Here is a 25,883-nt window from a genome sequence, read left to right as displayed (position 1 = left end):
AAAAATCACTTTGAAGACTTTATTGATGAATTTACACATGTATTGTTTTATTGTGTGTAATTTTCTACAAATTAAATTTGCACTAATTAATTCCTACAATTTATGTATAACACTTAGTCAGCTTTTTATGTCTTCAGTTTTACAATACATCATGTCTGTCTGTTAAAAAAAAGTGGATAACCTTTTATTTGTTTCTTCTTTTTTTTTTAAATTTAATATTTTGTCTGGGAATCTGGATAGAGTATTACTTTTCAAACTCGAGTGGGGTTTAGGATCATTTCTGAACGTTATATAGGTTTGCTAATGGTATTATTGTTCTTCTCTGTTTAATTTTTTAAACTGGCTCCTTCCGTAGTAATTAGGGACACATTTTTAGTGATTGTAGTGAACACTTCTGGCAAGATTTTATTTGATCAATTTTAGTTCCAAAATTTTTTTAAAATTTCTATTACAGTTTGAGTGAACTGCCAGCTCTTAAATTTCCAGGTAACCATTGAAAAATAACTACAGTCTTGGGCAAAGGTGGCCGTGGTAATGTCATGTGTAGTAACCACTAGTAACCTATCTTATTATTGCTAAGACTCATTGCAACTAAGTTTTTTCAAGAGTAGAATGTGAGCTTTGTTTGAGGACTTGAAATGTTAATGTTTGCAGAAGTCACCACACGCACTGCCGCCAGCACGTCGCGAGCCATGCGCAAGCTGTGGTCTGCCCGTATTCATCGCAGAGCGGTTAATCGTGGGCGGCCGCACTCTCTACCACCACTCCTGCTTCCGCTGCGCACGCTGCCAGCACCAGCTCAGTCTGGCCAACTGCTACGAGACGGAGGACGGCCGCTACTGCTGCGAGACCTGCCCCGACGAGGTGGGAAGCTCCGTGCAGTTCGCTAAGGAAGCCGTCGACTCTCCCGTTCTCGGGGGCGATGCCCTCAGCGTCGGCTCTGAGAATGACGAGTACAGCGCAACCTTTGACTTGGCCATGGAGGCTCCTACGACCCCTGATGCTTCCTCGAGAGTCGAGCAGGTCTCCTCTTCGTCCCTGGCCCGATCAAATTTCATGAACAGCCAGCTACTTTTGTCGGAGCCTGACGTGAGCTCATTGGACGAATCTCTATCTTCTTATTCACGTAATTTGGTCAGTAAGAAGCCTGGTGCTACGGAAGCAGTGCGTGTTGGTGATGAAAGTGTAGCGAACTTGCAAACGGACCAGGATGAAAGACATGATGATGCTGTTGGCATGCTAGCACCGACGTATGCGGACACGGATGCCTCTGCAACTTCACTTACCAGTAGCGTTAGTGTTAGATCTAGTGATAGCGTAGACAAGAACACTGCCAGTGGTGAGCTTTCACCACCAGTGATGCATGCCAAAGAATCTGTTTCTTCTCCTTCTTCACTGTCTATCGTACAAATGAGGTTGAAAATGTTTGAAAAATCTAGTGTTATCGAGCCACAAAAAGAATTCAAGGAAACAACCATCTCTTCCAACAGGCAGTCACCCAAGGTCATCAAAAATATAGTTCCAGAAAAAGTTTCTACAAAGGATGATACTGTAAATACTGACTCTCCATCAGATGAACTTCCTACTAACTTTGATCAGACTAGTGAAATTACTTTGCCTGAACATGATAAAATAGTTATTGACTCGGTCAAAGCTACTTTACTTGATCCCAAGATTGAAAAACCAGTTGGAAATGATGATAGGTACAATATTTCAAAATCACCCCACTCTTATGTTGATGCTACAGATGATAATTTGCATGATACATCTGTTGAAAAAGAGTTGTGTAGTCTTCAAACAAATGTTGATGAAAAGCATGCTCAGGAAAATGTTACTTTAGATCATGTGAAAGGTCCCAGTGTGATATGCACGGAGTCTGGACAATTAAAGATTGAAGATGCAGGGAAGAGTTTGTACCCGGTGGAGTTGAATCCGTTTGGGGAAGATGATGATGGTGACGTGGGTGGGGGCAACCCAGAGGTGGTGGTAACGGAGGCTGTGAATCCAGGATTGAAGATGGCCGGCAAGCCACCGCTGCCAGCCACCCGCCGGGTGGTGGAGGCCCCCAAGCAGAGTCTCAACCCTTTCTGGAGCGACGGGGAAGAGCCAGACAGTGACGAAGAGCTGGAGCACAGGAAGACTCCAGTGCCCTGTCCTCGAAAGAGCAAGTATGTCTCGCTGTTTGGTGTGTATTTCTCTCTATAAATGTGTGTGTGTATTTTTATATATGTTTCAATTGGTTGCATGGCTACCAACAGCTAAAATCCCTTACGTGGTTGACACCATACAAAAACTTTAATACACAGAAATAATACAATTTAAAAAAAAAAACAGTTGCAGTAATGAGAAACTAGTAGACAGTCTAACAGTAATTCACTTGACAAAATACACATTATTTATTAGATAATATCTTAACAATATCAAGTAGGGATATTAAATAGGTAATATCTTAATGAATCAAGTAGGGATATGTTTATAACCTTTTTTATTATAATTATTATATAAATGGTTATTACTCACTTAGTCTTATTCAGTCGCACATCTTTCTTCTTTATCTATAAATATATATGAATTGTTTTTACTCTGGTAAATTTAAGGCTTATTAAGCGTAAGGCTGGGGCTTACGTATCATGTTTTTTTGTGTTTTCATATCATTGTATTTTTTGTTATAGAAAAATTCCTATCAATGTTTCATTTTTTTGGGGTTGCAATTTACTGGAAATGGATGAGTACAAATTTTTGAATTGAGCATAATTGAGTAAAGTAATCATACCTTCGAGTTGAGTCCGCATTTATAATGTTTTAGTTTAATCCTTAAAAATTGAGTTCAGTTCAAGTGATTGCAGAAATTAATTTTAGAGGATAATTTTATGTTCCTGGTTCCTGGTTTTTTTTTTACCTTACTTTACTTTTAGCTATGTTTTTTTTTTTTTTTTTCTAAGAGTGATTATTAATGGTAGAATGGTCAGTGGGATTAAGGTAACTACATGTAAAATACTTAATAATCATGTGGATTGTGGTAAGTGAAGGTTAGATTAATTAAAAATACTTTTTATTGTGTGAAGGGTTTTTTAGGTTGGATTAGCTATTTTAAAACCTTAGCTAGATTGGTCAGGTTAAATTAGCTACTTTTAAAATATGTATTTCAAAGTACACCCGCTCCTCGAAGTAACGCTGTTCGATTAGCGTGGTTTTGAAGTATCCTCTTTATCGCATAATGTAATCATTGCACACGCATAATCGTCGCACCTATATTTTAGGGCGTCAAAATTTGAATAAAAAAACCTCTTGCCTAATCATTGCATGATGTTTTTGGTCCCACTATTAGATTCCGAGCTCTTTGTGTAGGTATTTTTTTCCGTATAAAACAATGTATTTTAATGTAGGAATCTAATATTTATTCGGACATTACCTCTTACTCATTTAATTAACGTAAATGCGAAGTTGTCTGATGTGTAAATTTTCTTTTAACGACGTTTTTAAACGTTATAACTAGGGGTGTGCGGGAATAGGTTTTTGTACTGCGGGAAATTTTCGGGAAAAATAAATTATTCCCGCGGGAAACGGGACGGGATCGGGAAAATTAAAAAAAAAAGCAAATTTTTAATTATAATATGAAAAGATGGCCATTTAAACGTTTCTTGCAAAGTTAGTTTTTTTTTTTTGCTGCTATTTCTTTTGTCTGCTTCACTTGCCCTTTTTTCAGCGGCGACTTCATATGTTTTAGCATCCTCAAATTCTTTTTTTATAGCCAGACGTGCTACCATGCTCGCATCTCAAAAAATTTTTCACACGAGACACACTTTGCCAGGGATTTACTGTCTGTCAGACGTTCAAAATACTTCTTAACACTAATTCGAGACGGCCGGCCCTTACCGTGAACGTATTATCCGGGTTTATTAATTTTTTTATAGGATTTCAATTATCCGGGCATCGGCGGGTCCCAATTATTATTTTCAATTATTTATATTATTTATTGTGAACAAGCATCCCCTTTCCTTTGTAAATTTTTTATAGGTAGGCCTATGTGTAAATTAAATATTCACCCAACAAACAAAAGTTAAAACAACGGAGGCCGGCAAACACTGCAAGCCATCGTGTGGGCGCCAAACTCTGCAACACTGTTTGTACCGACCCTTTGTGTCGCCCCCTTTCAGCTGTCACATTTGTCACTCTTTAACCACTTGAGGGGGATGTCCTGACTTCTTCTTCCCGTCTCCCTTTGTTTGTTTCCACCGGCTGGCCTGGCGAGTGACATGTCTGGCTGGCTGGCATTACTACTCGAGTTGCAGATAGCATGAGGCACACTCAAAATACATTGTTGCACGGGCAGAGCTAGGTTTATGCTTATTTTTGTACATCTATGGAGATCTTAGTATGATATGTAGTTTGTTAAATGATTTTATTCCTAAGACATCTATTAGTGATGTGTAGGTCTCGATTCAACCGGTTCTTGGCAATATAACCGGCACCAATAACTTAAATGTTATATCGGTACCATGGAAATATTTACAGCCAAGAATATTCTTGGTTAAATGCGGGTAAAATCCCAATGATGTTGTCAGACAACACGGACATGTATTTTTAACTGTCTTTCTAGCCACCAATGAATAGATACTTGGTTTAATATTTATTAATTTACTATATACTGCAGTACCGCAGGATGCTGCTGCAGCTATGTAATGTTATGAAAGTACTATACTACCTAGGTGCTAGGTGAGATATTGTAGACAGATTTAGGTAAAGTGAAGTGCTGATATGTCATATTGAACAAATAGGACGCCATCTATCAGGACATAATTATATCCTTGTTCCTTGGTGTGTTGGGAAATTGTATGGCAGTAAATAAGAGCTGAGTATTGAGAATCAATTTTTGAGAACTGGTAATGAACCGAGAACCGGGAATAAAGTACAACCAACACATTACAACTATTTATGTCGCAAAACATTATAAATCAATCCCATATTGAAATGAAAAATCAGCAGGACACCTTAGATTTATAACAGAACAAATTAACTTCTAGAAGATTATCTTTATTATCCTCCATGTTTTTTTTTTTTTTCCACTACAGCTTTAATCAGTAGTCTATAAGAAAATATTTTAGTTTTTTCCATGTACCTTTATTTTTACTACAGCATCAACAAAAGTATCAGTGTTTGGCATGAACACCATGAACGTAGTAAAACAAAAAGTGACTCGTCTTGTACAGGTCTCTTTACATATTTCTTTGTCTATTCAAAATATCACATGGCTTTATTTTTGTTTATAATAGTATTTTACATTTTCCATCTAGTTAAAGCATATTATTTTTAAAAAATACAATTCCATATTCACCTGAAGATGAAACGAGAGTTTTTCGTTGAAAGACTGCCCAAAAAAATTGGGGTTACCATGTAACTGGCAAAAAATAATTTCATTAACCATTTAGGTGTGGTACTCTGTTTACATTACTGCAAAACACATGTCATAAATGGTACTGAAGCGGACATACTGTGGTGTGATACAGAGAATGTCAGCAGTGAGAGTGCTGATCTTCAGTGATAGTGTGGGGAAAATGATTAGCAGTTGTACTGCGAAAAATGTTGAAAAAATTGTTTAAATCTGCAGTTTTTTTTATTTATATTGTTACGATTTACCGTGGGTTCGTAAAGGATAGCCCAATTAAATTTTTTATCACACACACAGTTTTATTTATTACCACTACTTATGTCACTTACAAATAATCTTCTAAAATGGCAAATAATTAATTACACTTAAAGAAAGGTCTATTCCCTAGTCACTCGTTCCACACACCTCGCTGGGCCGCACCTCTGGCGCAACTCTCGCCGCAGCACCCCCTCGTGCGTCTCCGTCGCCGCACTCCGCCACCGCCGACGCACTTCCCCTTCGCCGAGGATCCGCTCGACTCCTCGCTCGCAACTTCGCTGGGGACTTCGTCGCTCCCGCGACTCTATCGCCCGGAAACTCCGCCGCAGGAAAACTCCCGACTCCACTGAACTCACTCACTCCCTGCCCTGGAACCTTCGTCCAAGGACTTTGCCACTCCGCCGCACCCGCGGCACTATCGCCCGGAAACTCCGCCGCGGGAGAACTCCCGACTGAACACTCCGAACTGACTGACTCTCCACTGATGTCCTTGGGCCTATATATAGGCCTTGGCGCAATTCCAGAACTCTCGAGAGCGGCCGGGGCCAGTCGCGTCATCGCGAGCCGTCCCGACGGCAGAAATCTCTCGAAAACACGTGTCGGCGACTCGCATAACTCCGCAGCTGGCAGGTTTCGGATGTCAAACTAACAGTGCCGCGCGTGGGGAGCGGAGGGCTGGAGGGAGATACAGCGGCGACCCAGGTGCGCACGGCACATCTCATGTTACGGAAGCTGCCAGCTCAGCTAGCTCTGCACCTGCTCGTGGCTCGGCCCCGCTAACGTTCGTAACAATATCTTACATATATTTTTCTCTCATCGATTTTTCTCACATAATTTTTTTATTATTCTTTACAGTGTCTTCCTACTAAGCAAGGAAAGCAAAACGGTGAGGTAATAATTTTGCTTTTCTTGGAACTGACTTGTATGTTGTGGGGGTCGAAGTACACTCAAGGTTGACTTATTTTTGAGTGAATACGATACGTGACATTTGGAAATGTCTTAGTTGTGTAATAATTTCGAATTGGGAGACATCATTGGTAACCAGAAAATTGACAAATAAATCCTGAATTAACTTTCTCCCTGTGTGTATTATGACACTCTTGTTTGGTTGTCAGGACTGTTGCAACGGAGGTACAGCGGGAGCCTAGTCCCCTGCCTCGGAGCATTGGCGTGAAGGTTGGCTCCATCACTTCGCTCTCGAGCATCGGCTCCTCTGCCAGTAGCACGCCTTTCGGGACTGCGCAGAGGAAGAAGAAGCTGGCCCCGCCCCCTCCCAGTGCCCGGGAGCTCTTCTCGAAGTCTGCGGAGTCCTCTAGAACATCCTCCCCTACTCCCAGCAGTGTATGTTGATGGTTTAAGTGCTACAATTGTGAATACATTGTGTGGTCATAGTAGGGATTTGCCGATTTACCTAGACACCAATTCCATTTGGAATTGCGTATTCAAAATTGGTGGAAGTTAATTAAATTATTTTAAATATAAGTTTTCAAAACATATAAATTGACATATTTAAGTTCCACAAATGATAAAGGGGCTAAAGAAAAGGGAGCATTTATTGCCCTGTAATGCTGTCAACATTGCTACCATTTACATTGCTGTTTTTACATTTATTACATATTTGGTTTAATGCATAATTCTGGAAGTGATAGATCAAATTCAGTATTTAAAAACAATCATATACCCTCCAGTTGGCGAGGGACTACCTGTAATGTTAACATGTTAAATTTTAAACAAACTAATACAGAAATTAGAACTAAAATTATTTCTCAAGGTTCTCAATTTTGTAAATTTCAAAATCGTTTAAAATGGCCCTATTCCGATCTAATGCTGATGCATCTGGCTCGTTCCTAGGCAGGAATGCATGCCAATAAGAATAACACTTTTAGAATCTTAATTAGCTTACCACATACGACATACAGTAAGTCCTCTATTTACGTCGTACCGATTTACGTCGTTTCGGATTAACGTCGCTAATGTTTGAGTACTCATGTTTCAATTTAAGTTGTCGCCGATTCACAATAACGTCGTTTACAATGACCGTAAATCTTTATTTTAACCAAAACACCGTATATAATTCGTTTATAATTCTTTGTTTCCTTCGGTAGTTAATTTATTCTATGTAGCGTAAGCTACACGTTCACCGCCTTATCTTATCATACATCATGAGGGACGCTTCCTGCTCTCCGCTGCTCTCCGCGCGGTGATGCAATACTACCAGCCCGCCCGCTCGGACACCCACGTATCTCGCACGTAGAAGTGTTATCTACTTCCCGCAACGACACAGCATTTTTTCCTACCCCTTTTCGTCCAACTCCTTGGCACTTCAGTAGAGGTGTAAAAGTAACTAAAAAAAGTGTACCCGTATGTATTCGTTACTATAACAATTAGTACTCGTTACTTTCGTATCGTTACTCGTTACTTCTGATACCGCATAACATGCTATGTTATGTAACAGCAACGAATCGAGTCGTATTTCGTACGCGTACAGTATGTCGCGTAAATAATAATAAATCGAATATAAACAATTAAAAGTATTTGATAATTAACAGCTTTTGTTAACCAAGAAACAATAAAATCTCATTAGAGCAGCTTTATTATAATATCTCTTTTAAGATAAGAACAAAAAACGTGAAAATACGCGATAATAAAATACAAAAAATACATATTTATAATTTGTAAAAAATACTTTCTTACGTTGTTTCTGTTCCAATCTCAAACTTTGTCTACACACACAATACCTTTAATAAACAGTAAAAAACTTGGACGACGAATTTCCAAATTATACTTTTCTTAATAAACAAACATCGTTCTTTGTAACGAATAAGCGCGCGCATGCGTAAAACATACGAAAAATGCGAGTAACGAAATGCATTCGTGTGTAACGTTTCGTTACTCGTTACTAGATGCCGCACCCGTTACTCAGTAACGAATACGTACGGTTTGCTACAGCTCTACACTTCAGTCGTTATGATATCATTGAGTTGGCCGGAGTTTTAAACGTGCCGTTGTTAACTTTATCGTGATTAAATGCGTTTGTAGTAGGCCTACAGTATCAGCTCACTGCAATTTATGATTTTTTCTTCATAAGATATCTTCCAAACGACTATCTATCTGTTTTTATATTTCAATCAATAAAGGTAATAAAGCAGCTGGTTAAATAACCATTCTATAAAGCTGAGAAGTACTAGTTGGACTTGTTTCCCACGCTGTCGGTTGTCATTTGCTGATAAAATTGCCCGTTGTCACGTCTGTATGCCAGCGCTTCCGGCCGACCTTGGGCCGTGGTCGGCCGGTGGCATGAAACATGGCTCATTTTGCGTCGTTTCTATTTACGTCGCGGTTTTCAGGAACGTAACCCCGACGTAAACCGAGGACTTACTGTACCTCATAATTTCGTTTGACTTGACAGTTATGTATTCCTGTGTGTAGTTGCAGTCTCCCCAGGTGGTGAGGCGACATCGCAAGTCTCGGCAAGCCCCTCTACCGCCGTCGAGCAACGCACCCCAGTGGAACCACAACAAAGATGACAAGAATGCCGCAAACCGAATCAAACAAAATGGGGTTGAAGGCAATGGTGAGCAATGTCTTAAGGAACAGAGTTATGGTTTTAAGGTGTTAAGGAACTTCAGTGTTATGAGAATATATTTGTTGTTAGTTTTGATGCTTCTTTTGGTTTTGTATGTTGTGGTTGTCTCCTCTCTTCTATCGCACCGAGCCCTCTTGACAGAGAGCCAGCAGGGGTGGAGGAGGTCGAACTGCTGGTCTGGCCCCACGTTGGGCGCCAGAAAGATGTGGTGGTCCCGTCTCCTCTTCTCTCGTTGGGCGCCAGAATGATGATCCTCCTCCTCTCTTCTCTCGCACCGAGCCCTCTTGGGTGAGAGCCAGGTATCGGGTGGAGAAGTTCGAGCTGCTGATCTTGCGGCAGGATTCACACTCGGCTGGTTTGCAGGCGAATAGCAAGTGGGGTGAGGGATGGGGCTAAACTATTCATTGAAAAATGTCGGTATTTTACACGGAACTTTTATTGACCTGAACTGTCCAAACAGTTCAATTTGTCGCCTGCGTCGGCTTTTACAACATACACTGGATTGATACACGGTACACCCTATCGTCAAGAAAGGGGAGGGGGAAGGGAGACAAATTCCCTAGGCCGAGATAGGTCCTCGGATGGCCTGACTCGCGAAGGAGGGGTGCGAGCAGCAGAAAACGGATAGCCAGTCGTTCTGCTGCTCCCCCCTATGATCGTCCTATGGCCAGTGGGCGGATTCCAGCCTCACTGGCCGTCGGGCCGATCAACTGACTTTCAGGTGGATGACCTCGCCTTTATATAGGGAGAAATGCGTGGGAACGAAGAAAAAGAAGGGAGGGGCGAACTAACTCCTCTTTGGAAGGGATGAGATGCGCGCGCATGAATCTCGCAGAAATTTCCCTGCCCTGGTGGTGGAAGTATAAACTAGATATTAATAATTAGAAAGAAAAGATAAACTTGACATAAATAATTATATGTAAATACATATATATTTAATCCTATGTATTAAAAAGTATTTAAACTTGCTTTCACAACTAATTAGTTAAATTTATACTATTATAAAATATTAATACAGTTGGTAGATCACCGGTCACAAGATGGCGTCACAATGTACATGTTTAGTTGTGGCAAGAGAAAAATATACATTTGTTTACATAACTCGTCCATATTTACTATTATATTCTGCAGTACATTAATATGTGTGGTTATAGTGTGCTGAAACATGACTGTCATACGCACAGAAAGTGTTTTCTTTTACTTAAATAACACTTTTTAATTATTATTATTTATTGACATTTTATGTTTTTGTTCTGTGTTCACGTCTTTGGACGTATCTGCAACTACCATTCTCTATGGTGTAATATAAGTGACGCCGAAGCTCAATTAACAAGACCCCTCTAGGGAACATTGGACCTAAAACGGCAAATTGAACTTTTTATTTAATAATTACATAAGAGATTTTCCATTGTTGTAAAATCCTATTTTAAATTTAAGGAATTGTGATGTATTAATTTGTTTTGTTAATTGTCTGTGAGTGATTTTGAACGTGTAATTAAGTCAACAATCTTAGTGATTCAGCCAATCAGCGACGTGGTTACTTAAGATAAGCGTCACTACAGAATTAACGAAAAAGAGTCTGAAATTAACGGCGATGATGGCTGCATAGGCCGGGTTGAAATTCCCTTAAAAACTAATGAAGATGAATAGCTGGATAGGTCATCCGACGATCAGGATGTTTTGAAACGTCGTTTACATCTTAAGTATATGTTATTTGACTAGGGCACGTCCTAAATGACGTGTACTGAGGTGTGTTTTACCGTGAGTAACCAGCGACTCATGATGCCATGCTAATTTGAATGTTCACTACATACATACATCGTGATTTTTGCCGACGGACTTTCAAATATTACGTTTCATTGTTGAGCTATTATAAAATCATATGGAGATAAACATTTTTTATTAAAACAATCACGCATCCTGTTTTACATACTTGACTTTTGTTCGATCACCCAGAGGTGAACTGAGACAGATGTCTCGAGATGCTCTACCGCAAATATTCAATGAGTTTCAGCCGCGGTAAATAAAAACTAATTTTAATAACGAACATTTTAAATAAATATTATTTTCTCACGTAAATAATTTATTATTAATCGAGATTTGCAACAAAACATTTTTTTATTTTGGACCATATGAACTTTTGTTTCATGTTACCATGTGTGCAACCTAACTCCTGTAATTTTATCAAATATAAAACAACATACCACTGGATTGATTAGAGACAAAACATACTTTTATTTGATTAAAGAATATTTATATTAATCGTAAGTCTATATGTCGTTATTTTACAGTGCATGTGTGTGTGTCCTTTATAATTTTAATTGGTTTGTTGTTTATTTCCATATCTTGTGAAGGTTTTTTTTATTTATAGTGAGAGAATATTTAATATTTCCCTTGTGTGTAATACTACATGATCTCTAAACTATTAAGTAATTTACGTAGTGCATAAGGGTGGCGCCCATATTTGAATTTTTTTAAAATTAATTAAAGAATATATTTAGTTTCGCCAGAGCCATAACCATCCATGGATAAATTATTTATTATTTAAACTTCAGTAAGTAAATGACAAGTATATATTGTTGTTACTTAACAATACTACCCGCTATCTGTGTATTTAGCATAGCAGCAGTAGTACCACTACAGAAAAGTGGTTCCACTACGAGTGGCCAATCACACCACAGAAGAGTGGAGCCCAACACACACTGATTCTGTCACCTATCCTATGACAGAAGATTGGCAACCCAACTAGTGGGGCCAGATTTGTTTATATCAAAGCTAATAGGTTTGTTTACATACAAACAAGTATTTCATTGAACTGTCAAGTAAGCAGGGTATTTGTTGTGATTGAAAATTTTAATTTGTTGGAGGTCAAACACAATGGCTCAGCAAACATATAATTTAAGGAGTAGGGCCAATAGCATATGTGAAGAGTGTCCTAAGAATCACAGCTCTGACAGCGACACATCATCGGCCATGGAGGAATGTAGTTCGCCAGAGACAAGAATAATGGATGTACCCCCACACTCACACACGCAGCATAGTGAGAGGTTAGGGCGGCCAATGTCACCTCTTCTCACAGGAAGTGTAACACTAGAACAGGACAAAACAACGACTACGCCAGGCATGTCCACGTCAAGTCCTGACATGACACAGATGCTACAGCAGGTGTTACAACAGCTCGCCAAACAAGCTGAACACACTGCACAGCTCACTAAACAGTCTGAAAATAGGATAATGTCGCAACTCACAACACAGGCAGAGCAGATGGAGACAAAACTAGACCTCACGTGTTCCAGTGTACAAAGTCTGGAACGGAGCATAGAGGAAAAGTTAGTGCAGCAACAGAGGGAAATCAACCAGGTAGTGGAGAGGGTGTCTCAGACAGTTGAACGAGTAGGTGAATTGGAAACACAACTACTAGCCATCCGTGAAAATGTGACCCTAGAGCAACAAGGTCTGAGGGAATTTTGTCAGCGCAGTCAAGTCAGTATGAGGGACGAGCTGCATGGACAGACTCGACAACTCGAGGTCAGGCTGGAGGACATAGAGGTGGCGACCTCTAGCCTGCGAGATTGTTTGCAGAATCTGACTGTAAGTCAGAGCCCTACACCTGACGCAACTGGTAGGACACAGCGAGAAGCAACTGAAGTACCTCCTACTAGTACCTGTAGACCACTGGACACCACACCTGGGTGCAGTTACAGCACATATCCTACAGAATCACTACCCAGGCAGACTGTAGAGACTAGGGCAGCAGTTGGACCTAGGGCAACTACCACATCAACAGAGCGCCATCTGGACCCGGTAGCTCTGATGCACCATCCAGCAAAACTGTGGGCAGAGGCCATGCCTACTTTCGCAGGCAGGGCAAATGAGAGCCCTATGAGATTCCTCAGAAAATTCGAGGAATATGTGACTATGTTTAACCTCACCGATGGAGAGGTTTTGAAATGTTTGCACAACGCATTGAAAGGTCAGGCATTCTATTGGTGGGAGCTGACCAGCACCAATACACATAGTTTCATTCAATTTAAGGAACTGTTCAAACTGCAATTCTGGAACATCAGGATCCAGAGTAATCTGAGGGCACAACTCCATACAGAGAAATACGACCCAAGGAAGGGCACATCTCTGGAGGCACATTTGTCTAACATGTATGACAAAACAAGGTATTTGGATCTCCCTATGACCGATGAGGAGTTTGTGGCTGCCATGTTGACACAGCTGCCACTGAAATACCAGAAGCAGTTGTCTGGCCTACACTATCGTGATCGACTGCTAAACTACGATAAGCTCGAGAAACTGGATCGAGTAGCACCCAGGACAGAGGAGGCAGAACGAGCACTACCTCACCAGAAGCAGCACCAGGTCAACCCTTACTGGCAAGGACGCGAGGGTAAACAGAAACCAGAACGCCAGGCCGCAGTAAACTACATGAGCTGGCAAGCCAGGGGGGAAGCACCTCGTGGTAACGGTGGGCCCTACCACAATAGATACAAAGGGGCACACTACAACAGGAAGCGTACCTGGTGGCCCAGCAACAAGGGATACCACAGTGGGGAAGAAGGGGCAGAACGAGCCAGGAAGAGTGCCCGGTATGAAGAGAGAAGGCGGTCATACTCGCCGGAGCAACGGCCACCCAGGGAGTCCCGCAACTACGGTCGTCGTGCCTCATCCGATGACGAGAGGGAGAATTATTACAACCAACACCGTAGGATGAAGGAGAGACAGTACCACGACCAGCGTGAAGATTCCCGCCTGCCATACTACCGAAGCCCCAAGACGACAGACAGCGGTGGAGGCAAGCCCCACTACAGCCACCCATCTGAGCAACCGGCGTCGCCCAACAGGACGTTTCGCCAGAGCCAACAACCTGAAGTGACTAATCAGCATGGAGCACGTCCACGCTATCTGCTGGAAAACCCTGTTGCAGCAGAGTTTAAGTCCGCAGTACAGGAAGCAGCTGGTACCAGTACATGGTACAATAATAACAGAAATGTGCCAGACCCGCAGGATGCGCGAGTATCAGCCAGCACATTGTACTAACTGGATAGGTCTGAGGCGATCGACCCTATCTACCTGCCCCGACTGAGTCAAGAGCAAGAGGAGGAAGTGTTACCCACTGGTGAAGAGGTGGAAAAATTTATAAGAAAGAAGCTTACAGCAGAAGCTGCAGTCCGCAAGAGAAGGCACCCCGCATCTAAATTAGCAATCTTCAAAATTGGTGACCTAGTGCTCAAGAAAACTAATCCAGTGAGCAGAGCTTGGGAAAATGTAACTAAGAAATTGTTTTTATTATTTGATGGTCCATATGTTATTACGGGATCCACTCATGAGAATTGCTATGCTTTAGCCGAGCCATCAACAGGCCAGTCAATAGGCCGTTACAACATTGCACAGCTGAGGGAATATAAGAACCCTACCACTGCAAATTAAATGTTGGTCGAAGCACTAATTAATGTTTACCTCATTGTCATGTGAGCGAGTAAGCTGGAGTAACAGCTGAGAGCAGTCTGTATGTGATGGCTAGCACAAGAGCCATGTAATCCCCGTGTTTATGATGTGTTATGTTGTTACGTATATGGTACGCCAGGAGAGGCGTAATATAGCAGTTGAGTATACCCTTGCGTAAGAGCGGAAGTGTAATTCCCGCCAGTGTCCTGTGACGAGGTGAAGTGACATGCCACCCGCACTGGGATTTTGAGTAGCCAGTGAAGCTATTATGGGTATAAATTATTTGAGTATTTTACGGCTAATGTATTCTTCGATTTGGGTACTGACCCACTAACACTAACACATATTGGGAAGCACTAGACTCGCCCTATTTACTGTGAAGAGCTATGTAATTATCTAGCAAGAAGACATGAGTGTAACGGTGCTCGACAAAATACATGTGAGATGTTATTTCACCTAGCTGTGTACACATGTGTAAACACTGGCATGCAAAGCAGTTCTACAAGCACAAAACACTTTGCAACTACAAGCAAAATTATTCTAGGTTACCTTGTTATAGGTTATTCCAGTTGATATTTCGTTGCACTGTAACACTTTTCTTGCAGAGATCACCACAATTTAAGATGAAAATAGATATATTATTTTTGGTTTGATATGAGAATACTAATGAAATTGGAATTAGTATTTTTTTTTTGTTCTGATGTTTTAGGTTGGTATCACTTGAGGATACTGATTAGAAAAGTATGCATCCATTTCGCATACAAAACCAATCTGTTAGTAGTGTTGAATTTAATTAGGTGTTATTCCTATGTTTGTGGTTAAAAGAAAAAAAAAAAAAGGGGGTATGCTGATCTGCTATGAAATGATAACAAGAAAATTTGCAGAAAACATCTATATGAAGTTTTATTTTGAAAAGGACCCTATACAGAAAATTTATAAATTTTCATTATATGAATCACTCGATTTTTCGAAGTTTGTTTATGTATTTTAGTTTCTTTGAAGAAAAAAAAAAAAATCTTGGTATAGGCTGACCTGAAAAACACTGTGTAGAATCCTATGTCGCGAGATAACACGCTCTTGCAGTGAGTGTCCACAAGCCTCAAGATAAATCAACTTCAAGATAAACATTCCTCCAAGCAAAAATCGGAAATTCAAGAAAATATAAATTATTTTCAAAATATAAATTCAGCTCTGAGAAAATAGAAAATGAAAAATGTACTACTTAACAGGAGCTGTTGCAAGCTATCCTGCGAAACATATGATGTTGTGTTTACAATTGATAATATAGCATGTTGCTATTTACACTGAGGCTAGGAGCCTCAGATACATTACAATGCTCAATTCCTGTAAGGAATATAATTGTGAAAAATGAACGTGAATTTCCGACCCAGCGAAGCCCGCTGCGGGTCGATAAAACACCGTGAAAATGAAAATGAAATGAAAGAGCACTGAACAGCTGATCTGCTCCGATAGTCGCCAGAGTGCAATTGGAAACCACCAGTCAGATAAAAAAATGTTCAAGTTACTCACTCGCCGAGACGACTGTTATAAGATAAGAAAAGAAAAAAAAAATACAAGAGAATTCGTCTGTTCCTGTAAGAAAAGGAGGCGAATGAACATTAAGCAAGAAAAAGAACATATGGTGTGATTTCTTTCACACAGTCTTGTTACCTAGCTAAAAGTTACTTTGTTTAGCTAAAAACAAATTTTGTTTAAAGAATTTAAAAAAAAAACTCTTTTAAAATGTTATTAAAATCAGGCTATCATAATAACAGCCTGTAACATTGTACATAAATGTAATGTAAATGTTATGATATGAAATTGTGAATTGTAATTTTTTTTATGAATTGTTAATGAAATGTAGATGTAAGATTACATGAAGTTGATATGTGTAATGGTATTGTGAAACATACAGGCAGCACTAGGTTTAGGCTGCATGCAATTGAACATTGTGAAAATCACATTTTTACAATATGAGAAATGTATTAATTTTTCTAGTTAATTACTGCAAAGTTATGGTAACTTGAATTTAAAACTTTCAAGAGATATGTTATTCATGGTTAATGAGCTTATTGTTAATTAAGCTAATATATTGTTCTTGTTATTAGGTTACAAACCGAGATCTATCTAAATGATTTTGTTTACATTTACGCATTAATATTTTAGTATCTTTATTAATCCAGTGGTATGATAGCAGCAAGATAAGAAGTTGATAGGCCTGCAGACACTCGTGCTTGCAAGTGCACGATCACACATGTTATAATTGATAAACTTTGATTTACGAATGAGAGGTTTAAGTTAAGTGAGTGTAGTGATTACACTCAACAATAGGAGCGAACAGAGACGCGAATTCCTTCGGAAGTGTACCTAACAATGACGTGTGCTGCGAACGATGCGCTGGCGCCGCGGTGCTCCGTCGCGTCACGCACTGGGCCAGTACCAGGGCGGCAGGTGTCGCGCCGAGACACTACCCCAGCAGGAGCAGGTGGCTGTGATCCCGCCTGCTATTTCGTCGCCGCCGCGCGCCTGTGACGTCAGCCGACGTCTCGCGCTGATTTGGTCGGCAGGGATGTCCAAGGGCAGCTGAATCACCACCCGGTGATGTATGGTCCCAGGTTCGCCTTCCACAGGATGCTGCCAGCACCACGGATGGAGGCCGATCCACTGCTACAGTGATGACCTGGATAAAGTTCCATTGTTATGCCACATGTACATTTTTCTCACACATTTCCCTTGTGATTGCGACGAATACTTACTGTAAGTATTATCCTCCGAGTGCCACTGCAACCCAACTTATTTCCAGGACTGATGATGCTGAGAACTTCAACAAGATTGCAAGTTTTCCCGCGAAAATACACCGAAGACCAGCGCAGGTCTGAACTCTGTGACGGAGTGCCGCGTACTGAGGTGCTAGTCCACGAATCAGGAGAGGGGTGCGGGACAGGTGTCCTTTCTCGCGCCAAAGTTTTTTTATTCCCCCTCTTTCTTTCATCGTTTTGGGGTGTTGCGCGAGTCGTTGCTTGGCAACTAACTTTTTTATTTAACTCGAGCAGCGAGTGTTCAACTGAAAAGCACATCGTGTCTTGTTTAAAAATTTGAAAACTGCAACACATTATGCTTATCAAGGGCGGCAATTCTGTGCTGAAACATGACTGTCATACGCACAGAAAGTGTTTTCTTTTACTTAAATAACACTTTTTAATTATTATTATTTATTGACATTTTATGTTTTTGTTCTGTGTTCACGTCTTTGGACGTATCTGCAACTACCATTCTCTATGGTGTAATATAAGTGACGCCGAAGCTCAATTAACAAGACCCCTCTAGGGAACATTGGACCTAAAACGGCAAATTGAACTTTTTATTTAATAATTACATAAGAGATTTTCCATTGTTGTAAAATCCTATTTTAAATTTAAGGAATTGTGATGTATTAATTTGTTTTGTTAATTGTCTGTGAGTGATTTTGAACGTGTAATTAAGTCAACAATCTTAGTGATTCAGCCAATCAGCGACGTGGTTACTTAAGATAAGCGTCACTACAGAATTAACGAAAAAGAGTCTGAAATTAACGGCGATGATGGCTGCATAGGCCGGGTTGAAATTCCCTTAAAAACTAATGAAGATGAATAGCTGGATAGGTCATCCGACGATCAGGATGTTTTGAAACGTCGTTTACATCTTAAGTATATGTTATTTGACTAGGGCACGTCCTAAATGACGTGTACTGAGGTGTGTTTTACCGTGAGTAACCAGCGACTCATGATGCCATGCTAATTTGAATGTTCACTACATACATACATCGTGATTTTTGCCGACGGACTTTCAAATATTACGTTTCATTGTTGAGCTATTATAAAATCATATGGAGATAAACATTTTTTATTAAAACAATCACGCATCCTGTTTTACATACTTGACTTTTGTTCGATCACCCAGAGGTGAACTGAGACAGATGTCTCGAGATGCTCTACCGCAAATATTCAATGAGTTTCAGCCGCGGTAAATAAAAACTAATTTTAATAACGAACATTTTAAATAAATATTATTTTCTCACGTAAATAATTTATTATTAATCGAGATTTGCAACAAAACATTTTTTTATTTTGGACCATATGAACTTTTGTTTCATGTTACCATGTGTGCAACCTAACTCCTGTAATTTTATCAAATATAAAACAACATACCACTGGATTGATTAGAGACAAAACATACTTTTATTTGATTAAAGAATATTTATATTAATCGTAAGTCTATATGTCGTTATTTTACAGTGCATGTGTGTGTGTCCTTTATAATTTTAATTGGTTTGTTGTTTATTTCCATATCTTGTGAAGGTTTTTTTTATTTATAGTGAGAGAATATTTAATATTTCCCTTGTGTGTAATACTACATGATCTCTAAACTATTAAGTAATTTACGTAGTGCATAAGGGTGGCGCCCATATTTGAATTTTTTTAAAATTAATTAAAGAATATATTTAGTTTCGCCAGAGCCATAACCATCCATGGATAAATTATTTATTATTTAAACTTCAGTAAGTAAATGACAAGTATATATTGTTGTTACTTAACAATACTACCCGCTATCTGTGTATTTAGCATAGCAGCAGTAGTACCACTACAGAAAAGTGGTTCCACTACGAGTGGCCAATCACACCACAGAAGAGTGGAGCCCAACACACACTGATTCTGTCACCTATCCTATGACAATAGCGACGTAAAAAATAAAGGGCGAAAATGGTTGGTTGCTTTAATGAATTATTCTATTGTTCGTCGCTTTGTTTATAACCTACGACGTCGCACAAATTCGTCGCCGCATATTACGTGAGTAGGCCTACTGCCGAAATACCTTTTTCCCTGAATTGCTTCTGAACTTATTAAAACTTGTTTTGGGTTTATGACGTAAAGTAACGTGATATTTAATATAGGAAGGGCGGGCAGACGTCAATTTAATTGATTTTTTGTTTTTGAGTGTTTTAACTGTAGTATTTTTGGGTATGTATATACATTAATTTTTAGAGACTCAAAATTATTCTTAGTGTATGTGCACTTGATTGCCAAGGCATGAAGCTTCTGTGGAGAAGAAAATGAATCGGTGAATGTTTACTCCCAACTCTGGCCAAAACTCATTTAATTTATTGACACGTAATTATTGTCTAATAGTGTATAATGTAGTTCATCAGTATACAAGACAGCATGCATGTAAAACAAGATCAGTTTTTTGTTAATGGCAATTGAAAAATAAATTTTCTGTGTCATAGTAGATGTGAGGCTATGTGGTCTTGGGGTAAGAGTAGCACAACTTTGCTTATCCACTTGTGATATGCAATATTCAAATACATTTTATGAGTGAATTTCCTTCCATTGAGACAATCCCAATTTTTATTCCCGTTAGTTTCAGACCTGATGTTAAAGAGACGTTTAGCCTTAGTTCATTCATTAGCTGATCACATGCGCTGAAAAATACATTAGTTTGAAGCCTGCTATGATGACAGCACAACGATGCCGTATAAGTACGTAGAGTTCTATCGTAGCTGTACTGGAGGCGTCCCTAGGAAAGCTCACGGCTGCCTGCTGGTTGCAGAGGAGGCCAGGCCGGTGGTGGCGCCCAACAAGAGCGTGGCGGGGCAGTGGAAGCGCAAGAAGGGCCCTGCCCCGCCGCGACCGGTGCCCCAGCGACGGCAGATCCGCGCCATGCCCATGAAGGAGGTGCGGCAGGAGCTGGAAGACATCGAGGTGCAGCAGCTGGGGTTGGAGCGGCAGGGCGTGAAACTGGAGCAGACCATCCGCGCCCTCCTAGACAACAACCAGGACCAGGACCCCGACCCCCTACCCTCTGTCGATGTCGCAGGTCGGTCCTCGTCCCATCCTGACTGACAAGACATAGTGTAGAATCGTATTTTAAAGAAGAGGGCACTGAGTATTCAATATATAGGGAATTTTTCGGTACTTTCCAGTGGCATAAAGCAGTATTTTCAAACCCAGAAAGCGGTACTTTCAGGAAGGGAAAATCAGTGTTTTCATATTAAGTGTTTTAATGATTCCGCAATAATTTTCTCGTGATGTATAAACAATTTTAACCTTCTGATGTTCCAATTAAGTGAATTAATAAATGGAGAAGTGGTTTTTTTAACTAAGGAAACAACATAATACAGCAAAACCCCTTATTTGCACTTTTCATGGGGACAAAGTAAAAAAGTGTAAAAAGCGGGAAAGTGTAAATAAAGGGAAAAGTATAAAAAGGAGTACAGTTTACCTTATTTAGAATTTTTTTCCTTTTGTTTAATAGCACATACTACAATGCAGGTACAAACACACTAACAACAAATTTTACTTTAGTATTTAATCAATTATTAATTTACCACATTTGACAAAAATAAAAAAAGAATGAAAGCCAAAATGTTTTTCTGATTACTTCCTAAAAAATAAATTTGAAATTTTCTTCTGCTTGCTTTTTTAGCTGTTCAAGGAGATTATTTGCCTCTCCAAATTATAAATACAGTTGCAACCGGCAGGGTTTATAACAAATACGGGCTACATACACATTGCTTACAGTAAAAAAATTTTTAAGAAAAGGCCGCAAATTGATGAATATTTACCGTCAATAGCGCGCCAAACGCGGAGAAAGGTCATTGTACTTGGTCAGCTGCTGTAACGACGCGGCGGCGCATGCGCACTCTATGCTCCGCCCAGACTCATGACGCCATCAGCCGCCAACCAATAGATGCGAGCTTAGCGGAAAAAAATATAAGCTCCACCTCCCGTGTACCAATTTTATCCAGTTCTAATACCAATTTATTGGTATACGCACCAGTTTTCTCGCTGCCGTGACATGTTCAAGTTTACGTTTATCATGATGTCTTGATACCAATAATTAATTATTTACGATCCCCAGAAATAAATGGTTAGTTTAAAAAATATGGCGTCAACTGTACAATACTTCCCAAATTATAAAAGACGTATAAAACAGTTACCAAGACACCGCTCATTTTATCTTGTGAAGTTTATGTCTCGTACCAGTATTTCGGCTAAGTTGTGACATAAATACAGTATCAGAACTTAAAAGCAGCCATGTTTGTACATTCATGAGTTTACGTTTTTCCCTCGTGCATTTTAGATTGTCTCCTGCTATAATTACTCGTACTTTTACACGCCTAGGCTTAAATTATTACATGTTTAGAAATAAAAGCAACTTTTCATGTTATAAAATATGTATATTTTGTTATTTAAAATGTTCATTGCCTACTAGCTCCACGGTATTTTCTGGTTGTTTATGGTTGTTACGTGACGTAAATAGCGGGATTGATTCGATTTTTGAGACGTAATTCGCGGGAAAGTATTGTATTGGACTATATGGGAACCAAACGGGACCTGAAGAATATAGTGCAAATAACGGGAAAACGTAAATAACGGTAACGTAAATAAGGGGTTTCGCTGTACATATGAAAACTTAGCAAATACAGTAACATTTCAGTTATTGCAAATAATTACTAAAAAAAAAAAGTTTAAAAAATACACAGACAACCCTTAGCAAATACTTGTAAAAACAACGTAATTCACTGAAACACTTGGCGAATAATATTTTATCTTTAACATAATGTCTATGTCTGAGGAAACAGCGAAGTTTAACTTTCAAAATAAATTGCAGTGAACATTTCAACATTTTCTTGTTTCAAACGATGAAGCTTATCACTTCGAATGTTTTTGTAGTTAGAAAAAAAACTTTTCACAGTCAACGTTAGCACATGGTACCCAGACAGACGAGCACGAGCAAAGTCAAGATGGTTCACTGAAACCGCCATAAGGAGTGAAACAATGTCAACAGTTTGGTTTTCACTCAACTTTGTTTGCACAAGGAACTGCAGTTCCTTGTACCCCTGAAGTAAATTGTCTTCGCAGAGCTTGGAGAGCAAGAACAGCTTTTTCAACTTTTTGCCGAGTTCGGGAGAGATGCTTTCGAGCACAATTTCTGAGGGATCAAATACAGCAACATTTTGATAAAATTTCTGAGAAGGACCACCTGCCTTTAATGACAGGAGTTTTGTTGATGCATGTGATGCTGCTGTCACCAAGGCAGATGTGATTTTCCCTTTGAAGACCGTTTTTTCACAAGCAATCAAGAGCTCATTTACTTTCTGCCCAAAGTTTCCACTTTTAGCAAGCTGCAAAACCTGCTCTATTTTGCGGATTTCACCACTGAGTGTGTGACTGCAAGGATATGATGACCCTTCCAGTATCTTGATAAGGTGTACAGTAGCCTCACACACTTCTTTTACAAAAACTGCCTGGATTTTCACACACTTAACATCATCCCTTGATGCAGTCGAGAAGTACTCTACTCCAGTGTTGTTGATACAGGAAATTTCATCACTGGTCAAAAATTCAACAATGGCCTCAAGATTGTCGGCGAGGTAGGAAGCGGAGTCGTACCAGGAAGACCACCTTGTCAACACTGGCATTGGAAACGGGGGAATGTCCTCACCTGGAAACTTTTCATCCAGGAACTTCTTAAACAAATGTTTTCTCTTGCGTGTGTTTAAAAATGCTGACTTTACTTTGTCAAGAGCCTTCTGAAGCTCAGGGAGGTTTTTTTCAAGTTCATTTACGACTAAATTGAGCTTGTGAGCCCAGCACTTCACAATAAGCACATGGTCGGCCATGATGTCTTTTAGTGTGTCAAAACACTTTGCCATGTATCTGGCCGAGTCCGAAACAAGCGCTAACACGTTGTCAAAGTCAATATTGTACTTCTTTGGGGAATCCAAAATAGCCCTGGAGCAATTTTTGGCATTGGCTGTTTCCAGAGTATGGACATCACCAACAACAGTATAAATTTTGTCACTGCTATCAATTACTTTAAATAGCACAACAAATACACAGCTTCCTCTTGAGTCCATAGTTTCATCACACAGAATTACTAACAGTTTCTTTTTCACCTTTTCTCTTACTACATCATCTCTCTCTTGCTGCATTGATGGAAGATGCTTTTCTTTTAGTTCTCTTAGACAAGGAATATCACCAGCACCTTCAACAAACTCGTTCAGGAAATATTTCAGATGCGGATTTTCAAGTTTTTTTAGCGGAATATTTGCTTTCAGGAAAGTTTCCATTACTCGTTTGCCGAGGTATTCAGCCTTTTTTTCTTCCTCACTTTTACATCATTTCCGATACCGCGAATTTTTTTGCGAAATACGTCTGTTTACCACGAATTCCGCACATATCGCCATTTGGTAACTTTAAAAAAAGTGAATAAACAGCCGTTGTCACCATTGATAACATCATCAACGTAAAGACTACACTTGCTAATGTTAACGTTTTATTATTTATTTGATACGACACGTTCTTGGCGAACTGCACTCGTGCAATAATACGTTACGTACTCTCGAAGGCACGTTTACAGAGTAAAAAAGTAATGTACAGCCATTTTGTTGGATATTTTGTGCGTTACAGCGTTTGTGTCGCAAAGCAAATTATAATTTATGCACAACTGTTCATCTTGCATCTACTATGTACTGTGCAAACTGTTTTATTTTGTTCTCGTACTGTAAACAAACTTAACAATTACGTTTTCTGTTTAAGAATTATAATTTTTGTTTAAAAATGTTTTACCTATACAGTGGCTATTTTATAAAAACTGTAGTTTGTGATAGAAAAGTCTTCATATTTCTCAGCAGAAGTGTGAAAGTGTAAAATATGCCTAAACCTCAAGCAACCACCAAACTTTGAGAGCGCGAATTTCGTGATCGTGGGTTATATGCGAGTGATTAAAGAACATTAATGTGTCGACACTGCAATGGGATAGAAAGGACACCTGCAGAAAAATGTGGAAAGTGTTAAACACAAGAGGCTGGCTGCTAACAATATTGAAAAGAAAAGACAAATGTCTCTCTCAGCTGTGTTGCAAACTGCAAAAAAGAAAAAAAGATTCAGCAAACGAAATGCCGAAAGACACGGTGGAAGCTTTTGTTAAAGCAAATATACCACTGAAAATCTTGATGATCCCAACACTCGGAGTTGGATGGATACATATATTGAAGAAGCGGGCAATTTACCACACTCAAGAACCCTTAGAGAAAAATATGTTCCTGAGCTTGCTAGTTCACATCTTGAAGAGGTCAAGGCAAAGTTACTAGGAAAGCAGATTGGCATTCTTTGTGACGAGACAACAGACAAAATGGGGAGGTGCGTGTTTTTTGTGCTTTTTAGGATTTTGACAGATTCTAGTCCTGAACTTCTTGTTGGTAGTGTTCACTTTCTCGAAAGCGCCAATGTCACACATTGTTCAACATGTGCCATATTGGGCACACAAGCTAAGTCTGGTTGGCAACATTTGGGCTCAGGAGTTAAAAAGATCTCAATGAAGTAGTTGTCAAAACAAAGAATGTGTTTCTAAACACGAAGAGAGAATAAAGGTGAAAACTGCCAGTTGTTTCCAATACCAAGGTGGAATTCCTGGTTTGACTGGTTGCTGACTACTTTCATTTGGTTGTGTAGTTTTGCAAGTCAGATGAAATGAAGGCTACCCAAAATGCTGCTGTGCTGTTCTTGTCATCTTTAAGTTACAGTGAAATAAGTGTGATTCAGTGCCTGGCGGTTGTTGTGAAAGATCATGGAAAGTGTCTTGTTGATTTAATAACGAGGCTAGAAGGCTGGATCTACCCAAACGCTCATATTTTGCATGGTGAACTTGCCAAGGTGCAGCGCAACTTTGAAAACATGAAGCAGTGCATTTTTTTTGATGAAACAAAACAAGTGTTGGACCACATGAACACCACGTAAGCAGCTGCTGTAAAAAGAAGTGTAGTGCAAGTGGCTACAAAATCTCTGGTGAAGCTTACCAGCTTGATGGCTACAGATCCAAGCAGATTTGACTTTGAAACTCTGACTGTCTCTGATCCAAAAAAAAATTTTTTTTACAGACATGAGCCCTATTTTGCTTGCTAAGATGTGTAAAGTTTCTACTCTGAAAGAAATGGACCGCCAGGAGCTGATCACCGGTTTTGGAGAGTTAAAATGATAGTTGAGAAGCAAATGAAGAAAGCAGTGTGGATGTAGTGAACGCACTTCAAGTTTTAAAACTTTCACAACCTGAATTTTCTGACAAGTGCCTGGAAGCAGTACGGGTGTTGTGTGCAAACGTTGATTCAGAACGCTTCTTGTCACAATACAATAATGTTCTCACTGACAAGAGAAC

General features: G+C 39.7%; 1 protein-coding gene across 3 annotated transcripts in view; it reads left to right on the top strand.

Annotated features, from left to right (window-relative positions):
- Nucleotides 1-25,883, top strand: part of LOC134530827 (MICAL-like protein 1) — a 71,277-nt gene that overhangs the window by 33,121 nt on the left and 12,273 nt on the right. For all 3 annotated transcript variants that reach the window (XM_063366072.1, XM_063366073.1, XM_063366074.1), the window contains 4 exons: nt 655-2,168; nt 6,763-6,988; nt 9,077-9,221; nt 20,274-20,540. In XM_063366072.1, coding sequence (XP_063222142.1) covers nt 655-2,168; nt 6,763-6,988; nt 9,077-9,221; nt 20,274-20,540 — 2,152 coding nt within the window. The remainder of the gene's footprint in view (nt 1-654; nt 2,169-6,762; nt 6,989-9,076; nt 9,222-20,273; nt 20,541-25,883) is intronic.

This window comes from Bacillus rossius, chromosome 3, assembly GCF_032445375.1.
Source record: "Bacillus rossius redtenbacheri isolate Brsri chromosome 3, Brsri_v3, whole genome shotgun sequence".
NCBI lineage: Eukaryota > Metazoa > Arthropoda > Insecta > Phasmatodea > Bacillidae > Bacillus > Bacillus rossius.
This window is presented reverse-complemented; position numbering and strand designations above follow the sequence as displayed.